General features: G+C 48.1%; 1 protein-coding gene across 1 annotated transcript in view; it reads left to right on the top strand.

Moving 5' to 3' along the window:
* The window catches only part of LOC144932179 (R3H domain-containing protein 1-like), a 116,810-nt gene that overhangs the window by 53,415 nt on the left and 37,964 nt on the right, over positions 1–25,431 (top strand). Inside the window, 10 exon segments of the mRNA XM_078856135.1 lie at positions 6,368–6,446; positions 8,548–8,607; positions 8,728–8,868; positions 10,173–10,284; positions 10,685–10,780; positions 10,957–10,994; positions 11,133–11,189; positions 11,552–11,787; positions 13,002–13,235; positions 24,931–25,112. Coding sequence (XP_078712261.1) covers positions 6,368–6,446; positions 8,548–8,607; positions 8,728–8,868; positions 10,173–10,284; positions 10,685–10,780; positions 10,957–10,994; positions 11,133–11,189; positions 11,552–11,787; positions 13,002–13,235; positions 24,931–25,112 — 1,235 coding nt within the window.

Raw genomic sequence — 25,431 nt, 5'->3', positions numbered from 1 at the left:
CTTTCAGGATGTCCTTTGGGATAGACTCGGACGAGGCATATCTTTGAGCAAGATCTTCCTTTGAAGCCTTCTCCACAGACTTCTGTGCATTTGGTTGTGATTGACGAAGTGAGGGCGGCGGTCTCGCCTTGCTCCCCGCCGTGCTCTGCTTCGGGATTGGAAGCCTTAGTGCTACTGGGTTTCGAGTAAAATGTGTGCAGAGCAGTTGTGTGTTTGTCGCTGCCACATTCCTCGCACTTGATATCTGTCTTGCAATTCCTTGCAAGGTGGTTTGTAGAAGCACAGCATTTGAAGCACACTCCAAATTCTTTCAGCATGTTCTTCCGCTCTTCCAATGGCTTCCTCCTGAACTCACGGCATTTCTGGAGGGAGTGAGGTTTATCATGCAATGGGCATTGCTTCTCTAGATCCTCTATCTTTTTCTTTGTGGTGGTTGCCTGGACGGAGTTTGCGAATGTCGCAGGAGAGACCTCAGTCTTGTGTACGGAAATTGGCACTCTCGCTGTTCCTCGTTTCGCCGTTGTCCTTTCCATTTTTGGGAGATCTGGACTGGAAATCCCCGTGGTGCCAAACATGAAACTCGGGTAATTTCTAATCTTAGCCAGGTTGCGGATAAACTTTGAGAAAAAAGAGAATGGGGGGAATGCAACCTGATGCTCTGACTTGTATCTTGAACCAGCTGTTCTCCATTTTTCCTGCACGTCAAATGGCAATTTCTCTACGATGGGGTTCACGCCATGGTAGGTATTCAAGAAAATGAGACCTGGTAAGTAGGGATCAGCCTGGGCTGATTCGAGCTCCATCAAAAGATCTCCAAGCTCCCGTAACCTTTTATTGTCTCGACCAGAGATTTTTGGAAAGTTCTGCAACTTCTTGAAGAGAGCCTTCTCAATGGTTTCTGGGCTACCATAGCACTCCTCGAGCCTCTCCCACACCGCATGCAGGCTTGAGGCGGGGTCGTCAATGTTTGCTGACCGGATCCTCTTTGCGTACTCTGCAGATTCATTTCCTAACCATTTCACCAACAGGTCGAGTTCTTCACTTGCAGAGATGTCTGCATTTCGGATTGCATTCCTGAAGGTAGATCTCCAGGCTCGATAGTTCTCAGAGTGGTCATCAAACTTAACGAGTCCTGTGTTGATTAGTTCGCGGTGAGCCAGGTACCTAGCAAAGTCCCCTAGTCATGCTGATCCAGAGTGTGTCCATATTGGCGCTTGTGAGGCGGCATTATTGGCTGTATTGCCTAGCATGCCGTCATTTGCGATGGCGTTGGACTGTGGGCCCAAAGGGTTTCGATCACGTTGGCTGGATCCCCTTATATGACTGTCTGGAATGTGGGTCTGACTTGGTGCATCCACGTCTGACCCCACGTGCGCGACGCTGAGTTGGCGACTAACTGCCAAGGCAGGATATGCATTTTCACCATTCCTGTAGACAGCATTCATGTTCATTCGGTGTGGAGATGATGATGCCTGAACGTCCACCCTTTGTTCAGTATCGTTTGGTGGAGGAGCATTGATGCATTGTTCAGACCAGTCCAAAATATTTTTTCTGGTGAGTTGATCACGGTCCTTGACAGGTATCTGAGTGCCAAACTCACTCCAATTCTCTTCCTTATCCAGATTAGCTGCTGCCTCGAGCACCTCTGCCTGGGCCATTGCAGCAGCTGCTTCCCTTTTGAGTTGTAGGGTGCTTAACTTAGCATCCAGCTCAATGTTCTTCCGCGTGGCGGTAGCCACTAATATACTCTCTTGCTCTCGTGCGGCAGCAGTTGCTAATATACTTTCTTGCTCTGCTTTCCTCCGTGCGGCAGCAGTTGCTATGCTTGCTTCTTCTTGTATGTGGGCCTTTTCAATTAGCATGGCTTCCTCTTCAGCCATGTAGGCAATACGGGCGTTTGCTGCTTCTGCTGCTGCGCGTGCCTGAGCTACTGCCATACTAGTAGATGATGTCTTTGAGTGTGCTGAGGCTTTAGATTTTGTGGTGGACCTGGATGAGACAGAGTGCTGAGATCGTGTCTCTCTTAAGCCCTCCACACGGTCCATTGCATCTTGTATCACTGCCTGCACATTATCATCGAGCAGTTCGAGGAAGTGCTCTTGTCTGCGCACTCCCTCAATGCCCTCATCTGTTTTCACCTTCATCAGGAGCGAGATGTATTTATTTGCCAGGAGCTTGTAGCTTGAGCTGCTCACATTCACTCGCTGGATGGCCCGCTGAATTGAGGCCACTGTGTCTGAGGCATTTGAAGCTTCAGATAAATCTGCTTCAACCCGGTTCCATGCCCGTTGTATCCTGGCATCAAGGTCCTGTTTCTCAGCCTCATAGCTTTCCAAGGCCCGTTGCGTCAACCTGACCTCCCTCTGGGGCCTTGAACTCCCTTGGTCCTCTTGAGGCAGGATGGGAGATCCTGGATTGCTTGGTTCACCTTCTTCAGCATCTCTCCCTGCTGAACTGTGGCTTTCCATGCTGCGACGCTTGCAGTACGATTTTAATGTAGACTCGTTGCAGAGTTCCTTGCTTGTTGCAGGCTGACTGCAGGGCTGGCTGCAGAGCTGGCTGCAGAGCTGACTGCAGCGCTGGCTGCAGGGCTGGCTGCAGGGCTGACTGCAGAGCTGGTTGCAGGGCTGGCTGCAGAGCTGGCTGCAGAGCTGGCTGCAGGGCTGGCTGCAGAGCTGACTGCAGAGCTGGTTGCAGGGCTGGCTGCAGAGCTGACTGCAGAGCTGGCTGCAGGACTTCTTGGGAACTTTAAGAAGAGTATCTTTTTACTATCTCGGCCTCGCCGTGCGCTGCGTTGCACCGCTAGTCGAGTAGATAACCATGTGTTCAATAAACCCTCGGAGCCAGGATGACCGTCCAACTCCGATCGTCATTTATTGATTGTAACAGATAAAACTGGTGAGAAAACACAGATACAGCATCTGTTATAATTCGGAAACACCCACACAATGAACACCACAGCATCAGAACATTGTCTCAGTTAACAATAGATCCTGGAAGGACCAGGCCCCCACATTACCCCTGAACAACTAGACAAAGGCACAAGCTGGTGCGTTGCATACAGGCACATAGTGTAGTCATCCCACTGCACCCCAAATGTACAGCATTACACTTAACACTAAACTGTGGATGAGATACTTCGTCATCACTCTCAGGATCGCAACATAGGCACAAGTCTGACTCGACCTACTAAATCACAAGTAACATCCACAATAAGGAACGTCACAGGCTTCGTTACTAACTAGGCCTCGTATTTACTACAACAACTTAACGGCACCATAAAGGCATTTACATTGCTATAACGGTCATTCCAACATTACAACAGCATTTCCAATATTATAGGAATATAAACAACTTACAGATAATGCTTCTTAAGCTCCCACAATGGACAAGTGCAGCTGTGATCTCGCTGAGATGCGATGCGTGCCGCCATCTTGACTCATCTGTGTAATGGCTGACGCCCGCGTGGTACAGTGGAAATCTAACATCGTCACTTCCTGGTCACGTGACCAACATTAGCATCAAAAAACAGGAACTTCCTGTGAACACACGCTCCACATCTGCCGTGAGGCAAGACAGAGTATAATGTAGCAACATATTTTACAGAAGGTTACTTTATTTTTTTCTAATTATTGAAATCTAACATTCAAATTGGGGAAATTGGTAAGGTTGGCTGCATATCATTTTCTAGAATGCTTACATTTATATTCATCAATTAGTAATTCTTATGTTCACCACACATTAGAATTAGTGGTGCTATAACATGGAAGGAACATTCAAGGCTAGAAATTACATACTTAATTTTCAAAGTACAAAAATGGAAAGGTTGTCAATAAGCCTAAAAAGTAAGATGGAAATTTAAATTGGCTATGCGGAAAAGGCAATCACATGTGTGATGAGTTTAATATTGCACGTTTGAACATCCCTTGACATAATCCACTGTTAAAATCAAATTACATTTTATGAAGCTTTGATGATCGAGCTTACTAATGATCCAAAGAGACTCAAGCTCCAGTTGGTGGTGGAAATTGTTATATCTCATCATCATCTTGATTGACCATTATCTGTCCACTGCTGAATTAAGGCCCCTCCACGTTGATATTCCTCACACTCCTGTGTTGCCACAATTCATCTACCTCCTTTGTACGAACTGATCTCATTGCTCCATCTCCATGGTAGTTTCCTCTCAAACGTGTTCCCTCCTTTGGCTCCATTTTGTCACCAGTATCATCATTTGGCTATCAGCTCTTCCCCAGGCATGTCTTACCCAAGCCCAATAATTTTAAATCAGCAGAATGTCTCTGATTTGCATTTGTTCTCTGATCCATGTGTTCCTCTTTCTGTTCTCACATTATCTCTTTTGTGTAATTTTCAACTTGCATTCCATATTCTTTGTCATAGTCTATGTTTTCAATGTATTTGTTATCGCAGGGAATGTGCACTAATTAAAACATTCTTCTTTCAGCAAATTGGTTTGTTACTTTTGTTTATCTGGTTTCATTTTCCAAAAGCACTCCATTCTGCTCTCTCTTACCTCTTTGTAGAGTGATGTATCCTCTTCTGCTTTCGATAATTGCCTTGATATAATACTCTGTGTTTTGCAGTTGCATCCTTCCAACCAATTATTTATTTTTATCCAGATAACTTGTACGTTATCTTTAGCTCCACTTTGCAGTTTTCTTCATGATAATTACATCCTTATTGCAGTGTCAGTGTTGATCATTTTTATATATATTTATTATAATAGATTTGGTTTGTGACAACTTGGATGACTGCATAATTCTCCACTGCATTAATTGCCTTTTATACTGCACACATAGGCAGAATATTTTTTGTTATTAATTAGTCTTTTCTAGAATCTGATGGGAAATATTGATGCGGTCAGTGGTAGAACACCCTTGTCGAATACCAGTTTTCTGCCGTGGTTGGTTGACCTTTAAATTTACTATTATTTCATTCACTCTAATTTTCGTGAACATTTTATCTTTGTGGGATAAGAGACTAATAGGTTTGGAATTAATAACAATAAATTTTAATAAATGGAAGACTGAAATGTCAATCTATGATTGAGGTAATTAATTTATCGATACACATTTGGTAAATAAGTATGCTAATTTGTTCCACCAACTTGTCTCCCTACTTTGATGTCCACAGTTATTCCATCTAGTCCAGGAGCTTTCTCTTTTCACAACAAATGGCAGTGTTTATATTTGTATGGTTAATAGATGTGATTAAACCTCACACTGCTGCATCTCTCCATATATTTTTAACATTGCCGCATCTTGCTGTAATTTATGCAGAATTTTCTGCAACGGCTAAATGAGATTAAATTTGAATGTCAGAATTGAAGCTGCCCCCACTTACAGTAAGTTACTGCTTACATAAGAGCCACTTCCGGCACTGGCCCATTGCCAGGTGATGTAAAGGCACCTACGTGTGACAATTTGTAAATTTATGGCCACAATGCTGGCACAATGGTCACTGGTTCTACCCCTGCCTGCGAAGGCATCCCCATTAAATTAGACGGGCATCTAATTTCCTGTGTGTGGGCGATGTTCGTGAGCTGCATGTGATGCTCGCACATGTTTCAGCTGCAACTCGCAGCCCCTGCGAGCTGCAGCTTCTTCATCCTGACCCAATTATGTAGAGATTGAATGTTTTTTTTCCTCAGTGGCTTGTTTACATGAACATGTGCAGCCCTTTTATTGGTCCATTGTTGTAAAAAAATACGTGGGTTAACGAAAATGAAATGTAACAAATAAAATGAAGGTGGCAGTGGTGTACGAATATCCAACAAAAACAGCTTTGCAATGAAGACTGCCTTATACCACAAACATAGTAGAATAATATCACAGGTCATTGCCTTTATCCACTCTCCACACTGTCTAACACCGTAGCCAGATATGTGTTTATATTTGTGCTGCAAGGCATTGTTAATGAAGACAGTAGTGAGATTTTTATTGTTTTTATATCAGTTGTGATTTGTTTACTTTGACCATGTCTTTTAGAATGTGTACATGAATGATTGTGATGTTGCAGCTCTATTGACAGCAATTTGTGAAGGCCGTAGTGATAATTAATTCTTAATGCATCGTTCTTGCTTATTGCCATTAAAATTGATGTTACACATACTTTTTATTTCAATTCGTTTAAATAACTAAATATATTTGTACAGCCATGGGCTTCTTCCCCATATTTGAGATTGTATCAAAGGCGCTATTTAAGCTGTAATATTTTTTTGCATTATGTTATTCACATAGTTGCCCTTTGAGTTAGTAGTCGTGCAGTGGGCATTGCAAAATCAAAATTTTTGCACTGTTAACAGCTGCCTATTAATGCTGACGGGTGGTGATCGCAATCTTTGCAGATTCTAGCCAGGACTACACTGACTCAACGGGTGTGGACGTGCACGAGTTCTTGGTGAACACGCTCAGAAACAACCCCAGGTCCACTGCACTTGCATCGTCATTTTCGGCCATGAAGCTGTGGTATGCAGTCAGGCACGCCGTTATTGACAAGATCCTCTTTCTGCTGCGCTCTTCACTAAATCCTCATACGTGTTCCAGAAAAGCCGTCGGGGACGGACAATGCAGGAAAGAAAATGGGCTTTATTTTGTCAATTTAAAAAGCCGCCATGCTGTAATTAAGCGCAAGGCAGCCTTTATATTGCTCTTTAGTGGTTGGGTGCTGCGAGTGTACCGCTATGTAGGTCGCGTCAGACTTGACTGAAATACTGGGGGTGCTTGCAGCAAGCTTTCATTTCTCTCCCGAGACCGCATTGTGCTAGATCGGCTGCGAGCAGCTGCTGGAGCGAGCAGTGTGCGTACAGGGGTAGCGGAGCGCGAGCCCTGCGCATTTGTCAGTGTTTAGCGCGCCAGTGCAACTGCTGCGCTAATTGGTATGCACGAGGAGATTCGCACATGTACTAATACTGAGATCAGTATGTGTATGTCAGCAGTTGACTCGTGCAATCTGTATGGTGCCCTTTCAAAAATAATTACTACACTGCAATTTGTGGATGAAAAATATAAATTGGTGCTTTATATTCTGCATGCTGCAATTTGTTGAAATAAAGTTACTTCAATATCTTATATCTATATAAAGATCTTCATCTGTTGCAAAAACCTCTCGGGTACTTCCCGACAAGGTAGAACGCTGAAATGTGGTACATAGGTAGCTTTTAGGACACCAACAACAGGAAACATCTGAAAATCCGAGATTTTTTTATTTTGAGACCCCCAAATCTCGATTTTAAGTGGTCCATAAACAGCTGTGTGTGTCATTCAGAAACCATAAAAAATATAAGATTGCGGTTTTTTTTCGTTTGATCGAACGTTAAAGAGTAAATAAAATTAAAGCAAGAACCATTGTTCTATCTTCTATTGTTTTTGAGATACTTCGGATTAAAGTGGTTTAGAATGAAAATTATGCATTTTATGATGTTCAAATCTGTATAATTTAAAATCAGTAAAATATAGGAATTTCCCCTCATAGAGTATTAAGTTGATACATTTAGTTTTTTTGCATAAAAAAGAACGGAATCTTTGAATTGAGCAATCTTTAAATTGAGCAGTTTATAAACATTCAAGTTTGCAGTTGTTGGTGTATGATCATCGATAAAAATAAAATAATCATATCAGGTAAAAAAAAAATTACTTTTGCCTGGCGAAGTCAGGCTTTAGAAACTAGTTGAGAATAAAGTTTAATATTTTATTTAAATATGTTGCGCAATAATAGCCTCCTCAGTAAATTTTTATATATACAGGGTGCTTCAACTTTTTTGTTAACACTTATATGGGACCATAGTTTTTAATGGAAAAAGAACGAATGATACACTATAACATGATAACAAATGTATATGAATAGCTTCAAAAAGTCAGAGTCTCCACTTGTTCGCCATCATTGTCAACATGCCTGGAATCTTCTCCAGAGCCCGGAAGCACATTTATTGTGGTTTGATTGCAATTTTTCAGAAGTGTTAAAAAAATATTAAAGCACACTGTATGTAATTTTGAAACCTGAATCATTAGATAAATATTGGCAGACTTCTTTTGATCTTGCCGTATAAAATATGTGCGCAGTACAATGATTATCACATTCAGGACTTCCAAACAACGACTTTTATTCCACGCAATTTAGTGAGACGGCCTTGAATGAAGTACATGAAAGAGATCATTGATAAATATGAGTAATTATAATTGTGACGGTCAAGTAATGTTTTTTCTTCTTAGTAACACGTTTCCTTTGTGGACATGCCATATTTATCCAGGACAAGGCACGAGGCTGCCTAGAGTCACAAGGCACGAGGCTGCCTAGAGTCGGGAAACTCAAGACAAATGCTCTGGTGTCCAACAGCGATGAACAGGGGAACGTGTGTAGTTTCGCTGCTACGTCAATATGCATGGTGTGGCGTGAAATGAATTATTCTGGGCTAGGATTAGGGGTTAGGAGTGCAGACATTATCCACACTCATTTTAGCTTCATAATATAACATTTTTGTGGTATTTTTTTTGTTATGCACATGCTTTCTTTTTTTTTACCTCGCAGAGACAGAATGATGCTTCTGAAGATGGAGCAGGAGCTCACCGACTTCGTACAAGACCACAAGTAGGTTGACCTCACTGATGGAGTTCGCCAGAGGGAATGAGTTCTACAATACGGATTGTGATGGTTCATGTATGAGCTCAGGTCCAAGTGCCCAGCATCATACCGCACCATCTCTTTCAGGCAACACTATAGGAAATTCCCACCGATGACGTCGTACCACCGCATGCTCGTGCACCGTGTAGCTGCCTACTTCGGGATGGACCACAACGTGGACCAGACGGGCAAGGCCGTGGTGGTGAACAAGACGCCCAGCACGCGCATGTGGGTGAACAATCACGGCACCACTGGTCTGCCCTTTTGTTTCTTGTGTACGTTTTTTCTGGTGATTATGAGAGCACGTTGAGGTGTATTGGCTGTTTTACAAGCACAATCAACATAGTTCATGGTTGTGACCATTATGAGCCGGCACTCATGGTAAATCAAGTCAGCTGTGAAGTTATAAAGTGGTGCCGTGCTCAAACGAGGTTCGGGTTGTTCTCATCTCCATCAGATGGCTCTGCCAGTGCAAACAAATGCAACGTTCCTAATGCAAAGAACGTGTTCCATAGGACAACCACTTTGGAATTGGCAGAAAATACATTATTACCTAATTCATATTTTCATGTTCTCCATAGCACTGATGATCACTGCATTATTATTCTGTTGTATAAGGATTACAATACTTTATTCTATTACTAGCGGGAAGCACCTGGCATTGCCTGGGGGGAAAATATATTGAAAAACTTCTCAAAACTGAAAAACATACCATATACAAATGAAAAAAGAACTTTGATCATTACCTCATTAATAAAAATTAAAATAAAACCCAACGTGCGGTGGAAAAAAAACTTACGCTCGCGCGCCAAGATTCGATTCTTTAGAACCACCAAAGGAATCGAAGGTTGTAGATTTCTTTAGAATCGGCCTATTCCCGTTTAATCGATACCACAAACGCTCATCAGATATCAATTCTCGCCACACACTTCATGGTCATTCTCCCCCCCCCCCCCCCCCAAAATACAAAAGTAAATTTTTATACGTTTTACATTGTGTACAGTATGGGAGCTAGCCACATGGCAAATTAAAAGTTTGTTAGCTATTTCCACCCCCCCCCAGCCACGCATTTGTGGGGGACACGGCCTACGCGGAGGGTTGGGGGGGATGCGTGACGTCAGCAGGCACACTGCGTCACGCTGTCACATGCGAATGACATGACAGAGATGTGATGTCACCGCTCACTTGCGTGCAAAATATATGCGTTATTGTGCCCCCCTCCCCCCAAAAAATTACAAAGGTGTATTTTTATAATTTTTGCATGGTGTACAGTCTGGAAAGTACCCACATGGCAAATTTCAAGTTTGTTGCATGTTTCCCTTTTATATATATAGATTATTGTAGGTCAGGAGTTTTTCATTTATTTACGCCTTAAAACACCAGCTTTTATTCAGATTCAAGTCCCATGTTTCCAGGGTTACCACACACTTCCATTTTGTCACCATCTTGCCACATGCAACCCGACCCAATGTATTTTGTTTAAAGCTACTCTATCTTTAACGTAAAAACCTATTGGCCCTGCTCCCTTACAGCCCTGAGCAGAGGTTTTCGGAGCATTTTAAAGATGATGGTCCGTGTGATGAAGCTCAGAAGCGTTTCATTCTAAAGAGGGACAACTCCAGCTTGGACAAAGATGACATGCAGGTGAGCACACTTGTCTGTGACAATGGACACACAGCCAGTTTTGATGCACTGAGATTTTTTTATTTCTTAATTATTTCCTTCCATTTTGTAGAAAGTCAGATTGACCAATGACCAAACATTTTATATTGATTTTGTATAGTCTTAAGGCTGGTAACAAAACATGTTACTAGCTGTATAAATCACTCAATTAAAAATATACACACAGCTTTAAGGTTGTGTCATGCTCCCATTGTTTTTGAGACAACATCATGCAGAGTAGTGACTCATGGGAGGTGACTCTTTCCAAATCAACATGTCTGCATCTTCCAAACGTCTGGCCATGTTGCTTTGACAAACCCAAAATGTTTTATGCAATTGTATGGGCCCCACTGCTTTTCATGCCGTATTCCACACACTTTAGCGCATCCGGCTGCTGCAGGGCGAGCGGCGCAGCAAGTCAATTGAGGAGCGGGAGGAGGAGTACCAGCGTGCCCGAGTGAGAATCTTCGCTCAGGATGTGAGCGCTCGCACTCGCTTCCATGCCTGCACAACAGCAATTTGCGACAATCCCTCATCGCACATTTGTCATCGCGTTGCTGCGCTCTCAGAATTAAAAAATTAAAAACACCTGCACTCATACCTTTGTCGTTGAGTTCCAGGGATAACGTGTACATTTGTTTCGTCTCTTCCTAGGCCATATCTGCGCAAGACACTCCTCAGATTGAAATCAGGTGAGCATCCGCCTTTAATGACTATTGTTCATGTATCTCTTACCCGTCGGCTCGTTATTTAACTGCTGTAACCCGACTCCTAACCTCTGAAACAACAACTGTAATGATGCACCTAATTCTGTTTAATAACACCAACAGAATCCAGGAGGATGGCAGCACCCCTAATAGCACTCACAAACGGCGGCAAATTTTTAGGTACTAGACCACTTTTCTTGGCGGTGCTTTGCGTAGTGCACGTAACTGTCCTGCACGCATGCTGCATGCTCCCATTGTAAAACGCCGCTTGTATTTGACTGCCATGTACTTCACCCTGTTAAATAATGTATTGTCAAAAGTCGTGGATGTGAATCAAAGCTTGCTGCAAGAATCTTTAAGTATGTAAACAGAAATGTGCATTTTTGATTGTGTCATGCAAAAATTATCATTGTAAATATTGACAAATTTTTGAATTATGAAGAGCATCGGAAATCATCGTTGTGATGACGCCATCGGCCATAGTGGTTCAGTCATTGTTGGCGATCACACAATGTTGGCGTGTGTCCGTGCTCCCGAAACAGAAGCCGGAAGGACAGCGGGCGGCTCTCCAACGGGGGGCGACAGAGCAGCACTGACACGGAGTTGAGGCCCTCGGAGCCCCGGCCCTGGAGCAGCACAGACTCGGAGAGCTCGGGCCACCGGCTGTCACGGCCAGCCGTCACCAAGGCCAGTAGCTTCGGCGGCATCTCGGTGCTGGTACGCGGGGACAGCACCTCGAGCAGCAACAAGAGCTCTGTGGGACGGCTCTCAAAAACCGGTAATATTCTCTTTTCAGATGTAAGCAACCGTAGATGCTGTAAAGAGATTGTTTTTCTCTTTTCGTTGTGTCACTTCATAAGACTCAAGTTTGTTGAGTATTATCACTTTGTTTTTGTGGGGTATTTCATTTTCCTCCCACAGGAGAAATATATTTGGCCAAGCAATGCAAACAGCACCCAAATGTAAATGAGTAATGAGACTCAGAAATGCTTTCCGAATGAATAAAGGAATATGTTAATTAGCCTAAGGCTAACAAGTTTCAAACTAGCTTGTTTGCCCGTCCTAGGATGGATGCTGAAATATTAAACATGTACATTTACGTTTTCTTGTGTGATTCACACGCTCATGATTATTAGTGTGGGGGGGGGGGCCTCTTTTGCAGTGACGTAACGTACGGATGTAGTACTGTGCTGCGTAAATTTATTTTTTACCGTCACTTTCTTTAAAGAAACGTCTGCGTAGAGTTATTTATTTGATTAACTTTCAATAAAGAAACGTCAAATTTAAAGCGAATTTGCGTAAAAAAATGTTTGCGCTCGACCTGCGTGAGTGTAAAAATGCACACGCTCATGAATATTAATGAGGGGGGGTGGGCCTCATGTGGAGTGACATCACGCGGTGGGGTGGGCCTCGTGGAGTGACGTCACGCGCGGGACACACACATTCTTGGCACATTATAGTAGTGTAGTGACATAGGACGTCACTACTGTGTCGGCCCGTACGAGGGCTGGGGGCCCCAAGGGGGTGCCTTGGGGGTCACGTGGTGGAGGGACCCGGACCTTCCCAGAGGTGGGGGAAGGGAGGCGTGGCCTGGGAAGGGAGGCGTGGCCTGGGCAGAGCCGGCCACGCCTGGGCGGAGCCGGCCACGCCGGAGCGGATATAAGCGGGGTGTGAACGCAGAGCAGGGCGGTTGAACTCCGAAGTGAAGACGACATCATCGGTCCTCAAGTCCCGGGTCGTCGTCCTGGACCAGGTAGCCCGTTGCCTGCCTGGTCCACTCTGTGTCGTGTTCCAGAGTATTAGTGAGTTGAGGAAGGTGGTCACCACCTCATGTACAGTGTTATATTACTTACCGTTTAATAAATAGTGTTGACTCCAAGCTGTGTGTGTGTGCACCTAATTCGAACCCACTACAGTAGTATGAGAACAACTGTAAAACACACAGCCTAACCTTACAGCATGTCTCAATTTCCCTCCCCACTCATTCCTCAGGCTCGGAGTCATCCAGCAGTGTGGGGTCGTCCTCAGGCTCGCTTGCTCGCCCTGCCGAGACATCCACCACAGCCGCCCCCAGTGTCCCAGGCCCCGTGCCCGGTGGCCTCGTTGGCTCGGGAGGGATGGCCGTTGGGATGGGCCCGCCCGCCGCCAGCGGCCCCAGCTATTACCTGCTGCACCTGGACTCAGCCGGCATTCCACCTGGCAGCATTCTCATAAACCCACAGACAGGTAGACCCTTACACACTGGCTTCAAAATGAGAACTAAGAAACTGCTTTGGTAGCAGTACATGGGCAGACACTGGAGTGTCTTCCTAGTGTTTTTATGGCACCTCGTTGTGAATTGTGGTCAAGGCATTATCTGTCCTGTCTTTCCTGTGAATAACGGCTAGTCTGATACATTTTGTTCCTGTTGTAAACTCGTGTTAATGATGACGGTGATTAGGTGTGTTTGGTCTCTGCTTCACATGGGAAGGTCATTCATTTTGTCAACAGAACCTTTCACAAAATCCCAAAAGCCAATGACTGCAATAGCTTGCTTTGGTTTTGCAAATTACATTAAAAATCCACAAAAATAATGAACAAAACATACAAATTAAATAAATGTAACAAAGACAGATTGCATATATATTTGTAATGTATTTTAAATGTTATCAAGTTTACGTTTGTTTGCAATTATTGCACCATCACCGTACCATTTGTCATAAGCAAAACATAATTAGACTGTTCAAATACATTTCTGTATAATCCATGAACCATTTCTATAACGTATATAATGAATAGGTAGGAAAATGACATGTCTATTTTATAATGCACTAGCGGAAGTACCCGGATTTGCCCGGGTGAAAAATATATTTCTTAAAAACCTTACATATATATACACAGATACTAAGGTGTTGTCAAAGCCCGGTGGGCTGTTTGTACATTTCTCCACCAACAAATATATAAGAGGCTTGCACAAGTCCAAAAAGTTGCAGAAAGTGTGGGGTAAATAGTTGATGTCAAAAGGTTTCCGAAAATTGTGGTCTCCCCGCCCCCCCCTCAAAAAATATCTTTACCCCTCGTAGGTATATATACTAACAACACCTTACATACAACAGAGGAAGTGGTATCTATTGACTGTACCGTAGTATCTACTGAGCCAGTAGTAGCTACTGACTCTGTAGCAGTATTTAGTGACTGTAGCAACTACTGACCATAGTAGTATTTACTGGGCCTACAGTAGTATCTACCGACTATATAGTCGTAACGACTAACTGTATAATATCTGCTGACTCTATAGTTGTATCCACTGACTATAGTAGTAACTACTAAATCTATAGCAGTATCTACTCACTCTATAATAGTATCTACTGACTCTAGTAGCTACTCACCGTGGTAGTATGTACTGACTATAGTAGTATATACTGACTGTAGCAGTATTGACTGACTGTAGTGGTATATACTGACTGTTTTAGTATCTACTAACTCTATATAGCAGTATCTACCAACTCGATAGCAGTATCTACTATCACTACAGCAGTGTATACCGACTGCGGTGGTACCTGCTATCACTACAGCAGTGCATACTGACTGGTGGTACATACTATGATTACAGCAGTGCATAGTGACTGGTGGTACCTGCTATGATTACAGCAGTACATACTGACTGTGGTCGTACCTGCTATGATTGCAGCAGTGCAATCTGCTGTGGTGGTACCTGCTATGATTACAGCAGTGCATACTGCTGTGGTGGTACCTGCTATGATGACAGCAGTACATATGGTGGTGGTGGTGGTACCTGCTCTGATGAGAGCAGTACATACTGTGGTGGTGGTACCTGCTATGATTACAGCAGTGCATATTGACTGTACTCACCACTCACCCTCACCACTCACAACTCACCCTCACCACTCATCCTCACCACTCACCCTCACCACTCACACTCACCATTCACTACTAACCACTCACCCTCACCATTCACCCTCACAACTCACCACTCACCAATCTCCCTCACCACTCACCCTCACCACTCACCCTCACCATTCAGCCTCACCACTCACCCTCACCACTCACCCTCACCACTAACCCTCACCACTCTCCCTCACCACTCTCCCTCACCACTCACCCTCACCACTCCCCACTCTCCCTCACCACTCACCACTCACCCTCACCATTCAGCCTCACCACTCACCCTCACCAATCACCACTCACCCTCACCATTCACCCTCACCATTCAGCCTCACCACTCACCCTCACCACTCATCCTCACCAATCACCTCTGACCAATCACCACTAATCACTCACCCTCACAACTCTCCACTAACCCTCACCAGTCAACCTCACCCTCACTACTCACCACTCATCCTCACCAATTACCACTGACCAATCACCACTCACCCTCACCACTCTCCACTAACCCTCACCACTCAACCTCACCACTCACCCTCACCACTCACCACTAACCACTCTCTCAACACTCACTCTCACCACTCACCCTCACCACTCACCCTCACATTAACCGCTCACCCTCACCACTCACCACTCACCCTCACTACTCACCCTCACTACTCACGCTCACCCTCACCGCTCACCCTCACCACTCACTAATCACCACTCACAACCGCCACTCACCCTCACCACTCACTCTCACCCTCACCACTCACCCTCACCACTCACGCTCACCACTCACCCCTCACTAATCACCACTCACAACCGCCACTCACCGTCACCACTCACCCTCACTACTCACCACTCATCCTCACCAATCACCACTCACCACACTCACCACTCACCCTCACCACTCTCCCTTACCACTCACCCTCACCACTCACCAGTCACGCTCACCACTCATGCTCACCACTCACGCTCCCTACTCAACCTAACCACTCACCACTCACCCTCAACACTCACCCTCACTGCCACCACTCACCCTATTCCCGTTTTAAAATCTTGCTTACGTGTCGCCAAGTATGCTTAACATTTTGAACAGACACACACATTCACTAATTTAGATTTTGACATTCAACATACAAAACGTCAGCTTGTACTACTGTCGTCATAGCAGGTACCACCACCACAGTGGTGGTGAGGGTGAGCGGTGAGGGTGAGTGGTGAGGGAGAGCGGTGAGTGGTGAGGGTGAGTAGTGAGGATGAGTGGTGAGTGGTGAGCAGTGAGGGTCAGTGGTGAGGGTGAGTAGTGAGGGTGAGTGATGAGTGGTGAGGGTGAGTGGTGAGGGTCAGTAGTGAAGAAGAGTGGTAAGTGGTGAGGGTGAGTGGTGAGGGTGTGTGGTGAGGGTGAGTAGTGAAGAAGAGTGGTGAGTGGTGAGGGTGAGTGGTGAGGGTGTGTGGTGAGTGGTGAGGGTGAGTGGTGAGGGTCAGTAGTGAAGAAGAGTGGTGAGGGTGAGTGGTGAGGGTGAGTGGTGAGGGTGAGTAGTGAAGAAGAGTGGTGAGTGGTGAGGGTGTGTGGTGAGTGGTGAGGGTGAGTAGTAAGGGTGAGTGGTGAGGGTGAGCGTGAGTGGTGAGAGTGAGTGGTGATGGTGAGTGTTGAGGGTGAGTAGTGAAGAAGAGTGGTGAGGGTGAGTGTTGAGGGTGAGTGGTGAGGGTGAGTAGTAAGGGTGAGTGGAGAGGGTCAATGGTGAGGGTGAGAGGTGAGAGTGAGTGGTGACGGTGAGGGTGAGGGTGAGTGGTGAGGCTGAGGGGTGATTGGTGAGGGTGTGTGGTGAGGGTGAGTGGTGAGGGTGAGTGCTGAGTGGTGAGTGTGAGTGGTAAGGGTGAGAGAGTGGTTAGTTTTAAGGGTGAGTGGTGAGTGGTGAGGTTGAGTGGTGTGAGGGTTAGTGGAGAGTGGTGAGTGGTGATTGGTCAGTGGTGATTGGTCAGGATGAATGGTGAGTAGTGAGGGTGAGGTTGAGTGGTGACGGTGAGTGGTGAGGGTGAGTGGTGGTTGTGACGGTGAGTGGTGGTTGTGACGGTGAGTGGTGAGGGTGAGTGGTGAGGGTGAGTGGTGAGGCTGAATGGTGAGGGTGAATGGTGAGAGTGAGTGGTGAGGGAGAGTGGTGAGGGAGAGTGGTGAGGGAGAGTGGTGAGGGAGAGTGGTGAGGGAGAGTGGTGAGGGTTAGTGGTGAGAGTGAGTGGTGAGGGTGTGTGGTGATTGGTGAGTGGTGAGGGTGAGTGGTGAGGGAGATTGGTGAGTGGTGAGGGAGATTGGTGAGTGGTGAGTTGTGAGGGTGAATGGTGAGGGTGAGTAGTGAGTGGGAGTGGTGAGGGTGAGTTGTGAGTGGTGAATGGTGTGGGTGAATGATGAGTACAGTCAATATGCACTGCAGTAATCATAGCAGGTACCACCACAACAATATGTACTCCTCTCATCATAGCAGATACCACCACAGCAGTATGCACTGCTGTAATCATAGCAGGTTCTACCACAATATGCACTGCTGTCATCATAACAGGTACCAACACAGCAGTATGCACTGCTGTAATCATAACAGGTACCAACACAGCAGTATGCACTGCTGTAATCATAGCAGGTACCACCAGTCAGTATGCACTGCTGTAATCATAGCAGGTTCCACCACAATATGCACTGCTGTCATCATAACAGGTACCACCACAGCAGTATGCACTGCTGTAATCATAGCAGGTACCACCAGTCAGTATACACTGCTGTAGTGATAGCAGGTACCACCTCAGTCGGTATGCACTTCTGTCATCATAACAGGTACCATCAGTCAGTATGCACTGCTGTTATTATTGCAGGTACCACCACAGCAGTATGCACTGCTGTAATCATACCAGGTACCACCACAATATGCACTGCTGTAGTCATAGCAGGTACCACCACAGTCGGCATGCACTGCTGTTATAGCAGGTCCCACCATCACCAGTGAGTGGTTAGTGGTGAGTGTTGGTGTTGAGGGTGAGTGGTGAGTGGTGAGGATGAGTGGTGAGGGTTAGTGGTGATGGTGAGGGGTGAGTGGTGAGGGTGAGTGGTGAAGGTGAGTGGTGAGGTTGAGTGGTGAGTAGTAAGGGTGAGTGGTGAGGGTGAGGGTTAGTGGTGAGGGTGAGTGGTGAGGGTGTGTGGTGAGGGTGAGTGGGGAGGGTGAGTGCTGAGGGAGTGAGTGGTGAGGGTGAGTGGTGAGGGTGAGTGGTGAGGGTGAGTGGTTAGGATTTGTGGTGATGGTGAGTGGTGAGGGTGAGTGGTGACGGTGAGTGTTGATGTTGAGAGTGAGTGGTGAGGGTGAGTGGTGAATAGTAAGGGTGAGTGGTGAGGGTTAGTGGTGAGGGTGAGTGGTGAGCATGAGTGGTTAGGGGTGAGTAGTGAGGGTGAGTGGTGAGGGTGAGTGCTGAGTGGTCAGTGGTGAGGTTGAGTGGTGAGTAGGAAGGGTGAGTGGTGAGGGTGAGTGGTGGGTGGTGAGGGTGAGTGGTGAGTAGGAAGAGTGAAGTGGTGAGGGTGAGTGGTGAGTGGGGAGGGTGAGTGGTCAGGGGTGAGGGTTAGTGGTGAGGTTGAGTGGTGAGTAAGAAGGGTGAGTGGTGAGGGTGAGTGGTCAGTGGTGAGGGGTCAGGGTGAGTGGTGAGGGTGAGTGGTGTGGGTTAGTGGTGAGGGGTGAGTGGTGGTGGTGAGGGTGAGTGGTGAGGGTGAGGCGTGAGTGGTGAATGGTGAGTGGTGAGGGTGAGTGGTAGTGGTGAGTGGTGATGGAGAGGGGTGAGTGGTGAGGGTGAGTGGTGAGGGAGAGTGGTGGTAGTGAGTGGTGAGGGAGAGGGGTGAGTGGTGAGGGTGAGTGGTGACGGAGAGGGGTGAGTGGTGAGGGTGAGTGATGAGCGTGAGTAGTGAGAGTGAGTGGTGAGGTTGAGTGGTGAGGAAGAGTGGTGGTAGTGAGTGGTGAGGGAGAGGAGTGAGTGGTGAGGGAGAGGGGTGAGTGGTTAGGGTGAGTGGTGAGGGAGAAGGGTGAGTGGTGAGGGTGAGTGGTGAGGGTGAATGATGAGCGGTGAGGGTGATTGGTGAGGGTGAGTGGTGAGGGAGAGTGGTGAGGGTGAGTGGTGACGGAGAGGGGTGAGTGGTGAGTGGTGAGCGTGAGTGGTGAGCGTGAGTGGTGAGGGAGAGGGGTGAGTGGTTAGGGTGATTGGTGAGGGAGAGGGGTGAGTGGTTAGGATGAGTGGTGAGGGGTGAATGGTGAGGGTGAGTGGTGAGCGTGATTGCTGAGGGTGAGTGGTGGTGGTGAGGGTGAGTGGTGATGATGATTGGTGAGGGTGATTGGTGAGGGAGAGTGGTGAGGGTTAGTGGTGAGGGTGAGTGGTTGTTGTGAGGGTGAGTGGTGAGAGTGAGTGGTGAGGGTGAGTGGTGAGCGTGAGTGGTGAGGGTGAGTGGTGATTGTTGAGGGTGTGATTGGTGAGGATGAGTGGTGAGGGTGAGTGGCGGTTGTGAGTGGTGATTAGTGAGGGGTGAGGGTGAGCGTGAGTGGTGATGGTGAGCAGTGAGTGGTGATTGGTGAGGGTGTGATTGGTGAGGATGAGTGGTGAGTGGTGAGGGTGAGTGGTGAGGGTGAGGGTGAGCGGTTGTTGTGAGGGTGAGTGGTGAGGGTGAGTGGCGGTTGTGAGTGGTGATGGGTGAGTGGTGATCGGTGAGCGGTGAGGGGTGAGTGGTGAGCGTGAGTGGTGAGTGGTGAGGGTGAGGGTGAGTGCTGAGTGGTGAGGGTGAGTGGTGAGAGAGTGGTTAGTTTTGAGGGTGAGTAGTGAGTGGTGAGGGTTAGTGGAGAGTGGTGATCGGTCAGTGGTGATTGGTCAGCATGAATGGTGAGTAGTGAGGTTGAGTGGTGAGGGTGAGTGGTGGTTGTGACGGTGAGTGGTGAGGGTGAGTGGTGAGGGTGAGTGGTGAGGCTGAATGGTGAGGGGGAATGGTGAGAGTGAGTGGTGAGGGAGAGTGGTGAGGGAGAGTGGTGAGGGAGAGTGGTGAGGATTAGTGGTGAGAGTGAGTGGTGAGGGTGTGTGGTGATTGGTGAGTGGTGAGGGTAAGTGGTGAGGGTGAGTGGTGAGGGTGAGTGGTGAGGGATATTGGTGAGGGAGATTGGTGAGTGGTGAGTTGTGAGGGTGAATGGTGAGGGTGAGTAGTGAGTGGGAGTGGTGAGTGGTGAGGGTGAGTTGTGAGTGGTGAATGGTGTGGGTGAATGATGAGTACAGTCAATATGCACTGCTGTAATCATAGCAGGTACCACCACCACAATATGTACTCCTCTCATCATAGCAGATACCACCACAGCAGTATGCACTGCTGTAATCATAGCAGGTTCCACCACAATATGCACTGCTGTCATCATAACAGGTACCACCACAGCAGTATGCACTGCTGTAATCATAGCAGGTACCAACACAGCAGTATGCACTGCTGTAATCATAGCAGGTACCACCAGTCAGTATACACTGCTGTAGTGATAGCAGGTACCACCTCAGTCGGTATGCATTTCTGTCATCATAGCAGGTACCATCAGTCAGTATGCACTGCTGTTATTATTGCAGGTACCACCACAGCAGTATGCACTGCTGTAATCATACCAAGTACCACCACAATATGCACTGCTGTAGTCATAGCAGGTACCACTACAGTCGGCATGCACTGCTGTTATAGCAGGTCCCACCATCACCAGTGAGTGGTTAGTGGTGAGTGTTGGTGTTGAGGGTGAGTCGTGAGGGTGAGTGGTGAGGGTTAGTGGTGATGGTGAGGGGTGAGTAGTGAGGGTGAGTGGTGAGGGTGAGTGGTGAAGGTGAGTGGTGAGGTTGAGTGGTGAGTAGTAAGGGTGAGTGGTGAGGGTGAGGGTTAGTGGTGAGGGTAAGGGTGAGGGTGAATGGTGAGGGTGAGTGGTGAGGGTGTGTGGTGAGGGTGAGTGGGGAGGGTGAGTGGTGAGTAGTAAGGGTGAGTGGTGAGGGTGAGGGTTAGTGGTGAGGGTGAGTGGTGAGGGTGAGTGGTGAGGGTGAATGGTGAGGGTGAGTGGTGAGGGTGTGTGGTGAGGGTGAGTGGGGAGGGTGAGTGCTGAGGGTGTGGTGAGAGTGAGTGGTGAGGGTGAGTGGTTAAGATTTGTGGTGAGGGTGAGTGGTGACGGTGAGTGTTGATGTTGAGGGTGAGTGGTGAGGGTGAGTGGTGAATAGTAAGGGTGAGTGGTGAGGGTTAGTGGTGAGGGTGAGTGGTGAGCATGAGTGGTGAGGGTAAGTGGTGATGGTGAGTAGTGAGGGTGAGTGGTTAGGGGTGAGTAGTGAGGGTGAGTGGTGAGGGTGAGTGGTGAGGGTAAGGGTGAGTGGTCAGTGGTGAGGTTGAGTGGTGAGTAGGAAGGGTGAGTGGTGAGGGTGAGTGGGGAGGGTGAGTGGTGAGGGGTGAGTGGTGGTGGTGAGGGTGAGTGGTGAGTGGTGAGGGTTAGTGGTGAGGGTGAGTAGTGAGGGTGAGTGGTTAGGGGTGAGGGGTCAGGGTGAGTGGTGAGGGTGAGTGGTGTGGGTTAGTGGTGAGGGGTGAGTGGTGGTGGTGAGGGTGAGTGGTAAGTGGTGAGGGTGAGGGTTAGTGGTGAGGGTGAGTGGTTAGGGTTTGTGTTGATGGTTAGTGGTGAGGGTGAGTGGTGAGGGTGAGTGGTGAGTGTGAGTGGTGAGGGAGAGGGGTGAGGGAGAGGGGTGAGCGTGAGTGGTGAGAGTGAGTGGGGAGTGGTGAGGGTGAGGGTGAGTCGTGAGAATGATTGGTGAGGGAGAGTGGTGAGGGTGAGGGTGAGCGTGAGTGGTGAGGGAGAGGGGTGAGTGGTGAGGGAGAGGGTGAGTGGTGAGGAAGAGTGGTGAGTAGTGAGGATGATTGGTGAGGGTGAGTGGTGAGGGTGAGTGGTGAGGGTGAGTGGTGAGGGTCAGTGGTGAGAGTGAGTGGTGAGGGAGAGGGGTGAGTGGTGAGGGAGAGGGGTGAGTGGTGAGCCGTGAGTAGTGAAGATGATTGGTGAGGGTGAGTGGTGAGTGGTGAGGGCGAGTGGCGGTTGTGAGTGGTGTTTAGTGAGGGGTGAGTGGTGAGGGTGAGTGTGAGTGGTGAGGGTGAGTGGTGAGGGCGAGTGGTGAGTGGTGAGCGATGAGGGTGAGCAGTGAGTGGTGATTGGTGAGGGTGAGTGGCGGTTGTGAGTGGTGATTAGTGAGGGATGAGTGGTGAGGGTGATTGGTGAGCGGTGAGGGCGATTGATGAGGCTGAGTGGTGAGGGAGAGGGGTGAGTGCTGAGGGTGAGTGAGAGGGGTGAGTGGTGAGGGTGAGTGGTGACGGAGAGGGGTGAGTGGTGAGGGTGAGTGATGAGCGTGAGTGGTGAGTAGTGAGGATGATTGGTGAGGGTGAGTGGTGAGCGTGAGTGGTGAGGGAGAGGGGTGAGTGGTTAGGGTGATTGGTGAGGGAGAGGGGTGAGTGGTTAGGGTGAGTGGTGAGGGAGAAGGGTGAGTGGTGAGGGTGAGTGGTGAGGGAGAGGAGTGAGTGGTGAGGGTGAGTGGTGACGGAGAGGGGTGAGTGGTGAGTGGTGAGGGTGAGTGGTGAGCGTGAGTGGTGAGAGTGAATGGTGAGGGTGAGTGGTGAGGGTGAGTAGTGAAGTGAGGATGATTGGTGAGGGTGAGTGGTGAGCGAGAGGGGTGAGTGGTTAGGGTGATTGGTGAGGGAGAGGGGTGAGTGGTTAGGGTGAGTGATGAGGGGTGAGTGGTGAGGGTGAGTGGTGAGCATGAGTGCTGAGGGTGAGTGGTGGTGGTGAGGGTGAGTGGTGAGGATGATTGGTGAGGGTGATTGGTGAGGGTGATTGGTGAGGGAGAGTGGTGAGGGTGAGTGGTGAGGGTGAGTGGTGAGGGTGAGTGGTGACGGAGAGGGGTGAGTGGTGAGGTTGAGTGGTGAGCGTGAGTGGTGAGCGTGAGTTGTGAGAGTGAGTGGTGAGTGGTGAGGGTGAGTGGTGAGGGTGAGTGGTGAGTAGTGAGGATGAGTGGTGAGGGTGAGTAGTGAGGGTGAGTGGTGAGCGTGAGTGGTTAGCGAGAGGGGTGAGTGGTGAGGGAGAGGGGTGGGTGGTGAGGGTGAGTGGTGAGCGTGAGTGGTGAGGGAGAGGGGTGAGTGGTGAGGGAGAGGGGTGAGTGGTGAGGGTGAGTGGTGAGGGAGAGGGGTGAGTGGTGATCGTGAGTGGTGAGGGAGAGGGTTGAGTGGTGAGGGTGAGTGGTGAGGGAGAGGGGTGAGTGGTGAGGGTGAATGGTGAGCGTGAGTGATGAGGGAGAAGGGTGAGGGGTGAGTGGTGAGGGAGAGCGGTGAGTGGTGAGGCTGAGTGGTGAGCGTGAGTGGTGAGAGTGAGTGGTGAGTAGTGAGGGTGAGTGGTGAGGGTGAGTGGTGGCGGTGAGGGTGTTGTGGGTGAGTGGTGGTGGTGAGGGTGAGTGTTGAGGGTGAGTGGTCAGGGTGAGTGGTGGTGGTGAGGGTGAGTAGTGAGAGTGAGTGGTTAGGGTGAGTGTTGTGGGTGAGTGGTGAGGGTGAGTGGTGAGTGTGAGTGGTCAGCGTGAGTGGTGGTGGTGAGGATGAGTGGTGAGAGAGTGGTGAGGGAGAGTGGTGAGGGTGAGTAGTCGTGGTGAGGGTGAGTAGTGAGGGTGAGTGTGAGTGGTGAGGGTGTATATATTTTTGCCTATGATGACAGCAGTACATGCTGGCGTTTTGTATGTTAAATGTAAAAGCTAAATGTGTGAATGTGTGTGTCTGTTGGAAATGTCAAGCAAATTTGGCGACACGCAGATTTTAAAATGGGAATAGGGCGATTTTAAAGTAATCTACAACCTTCGATAATTCCTTTGCGCGATTCAAAGAATCGATTCCTGGCGTGTTGGGGGTTTACATTTTGAATGACAGAGTTTTATTTTCATTGGTGTGTTATGTTTTAATGTTTTCAGGAGTTTTTCATTATATTTTTGCCCCGGTCAACGCCAGATATTTCCTGTTCGTAGCAGTTTATATCGACTATAACCAACTTATAGCAAACGGGAATCGGCCGATTCAAAAGGAGTCTACAACCTCGATTCCTTTGCGCGATTCAGAGAATCGATTCTTGGCGCGGTCGGGTTTCAAATTTTAATTACACAGTTGTATTTTCATTGGTTTTAACGTTTTCAGAATATTTTAAATGTATTTTTCCCCCGTGCAACGCTGGGTATATCGAGTTTATAGCACAAAGTCTTCGCCTGACACGTGTGGGGTGTCGAGGCCTAGTACCGTGCAGAGCCTCCGGCCTCGCCTAGATTGCCCACCCAGCTGAGGCTGGGTGCTGGGGCCGTTACCCCCCCCCCCCCGCGCTACAATAATACTGTCTAATCGCTATAATTTTATTATCTACCGACCCTATGATAGTAAGTGCACACATTGGGGTGGGGGGGACGTGAAACTTTGATGTATTTACCTCAGCGTCGCGTGTTAATGCGTGTGCATATTTTTTACGGGATTTAAAAATGGCGTCCACCCCGCAGCGACGGCGTTGCTGCCCATTGCCAGGGGCAACCGCCCTGGTCGGCGTCTCGCGCATGCGCAATGGCGTGCTTCGTCACGTGCCGGGCGGCAATAATAAATAAATAAAGAGACATCGCACTAAATCGATAATCGGACCACTTTAAAGGCGACGGACGAATAAACGGAAATGCCTATTCCCACCGCGGGGCACGAGACGTGCTTCCCGGCAAATTTTTTTCGTCCTAAACCCCACGGCCCGAGCGCCAAATCCCTCGCAAGCGAGCGTACATAGACAGACAGACAGACGGACAGACAGACAGACAGACAAAAAGTGACGTTTTTAGGTAAGATTATCCATGGACTTTTGACACAGGGGGCACTTGCCAAGTCTAACTGCTACTGTCTTTGAAATATTTGATATTTCTTACGATAGGATTGCCAGGCCTGCTGGACTTGTTCTGCGATCCATTTCACTGAACCCGCTGTTTGCTCCAACAGGGCAGCCACTGCTGAATGCGGATGGGTCCCTGGCAGTGTACAACCCTCCCACCGGGCAGGTACAGCAACCGCAGCAGCAGCAGATAGCAACACAGATGGTGGGGCCTGGTACCTGCCAGCAGTTGCTCCACCAACGACCAAATCCACAGCAGCGACAGCAACTCCCCCACCAGGCCGCACAGGTGAGGAAAATTTCTCTGCACTCAGGCTGAGGCACACAAATACATAATCTCACATACACAACTACACAGATTCCCCGTAGAGCCTTATCGACGATTGAGGCAAGTGATGTTACCTAGTAAACGCTGCATGGCACATGAGGCCACACCTGGCCATCTTATTCTCCCCATTGCTGGTGTTTACACACCGCACCAGGTACTCATTTATATCTGAATCAACCTAGAGGTGGTCCAGTTCCGTTTCTGATGTCTCTCGCCACTGATGTTCACTGGTAGAGAATTGAACTCAGGTCAACAGGTTCATAGTGGAGTGTGATAACCA

Source organism: Lampetra fluviatilis, chromosome 1 (assembly GCF_964198595.1).
Source record: "Lampetra fluviatilis chromosome 1, kcLamFluv1.1, whole genome shotgun sequence".
Classification (NCBI taxonomy): Eukaryota; Metazoa; Chordata; class Hyperoartia; order Petromyzontiformes; family Petromyzontidae; genus Lampetra; species Lampetra fluviatilis.
Note: the sequence above shows the minus strand (reverse complement) of the source record. Positions and strands in the feature narration are given on the sequence as shown.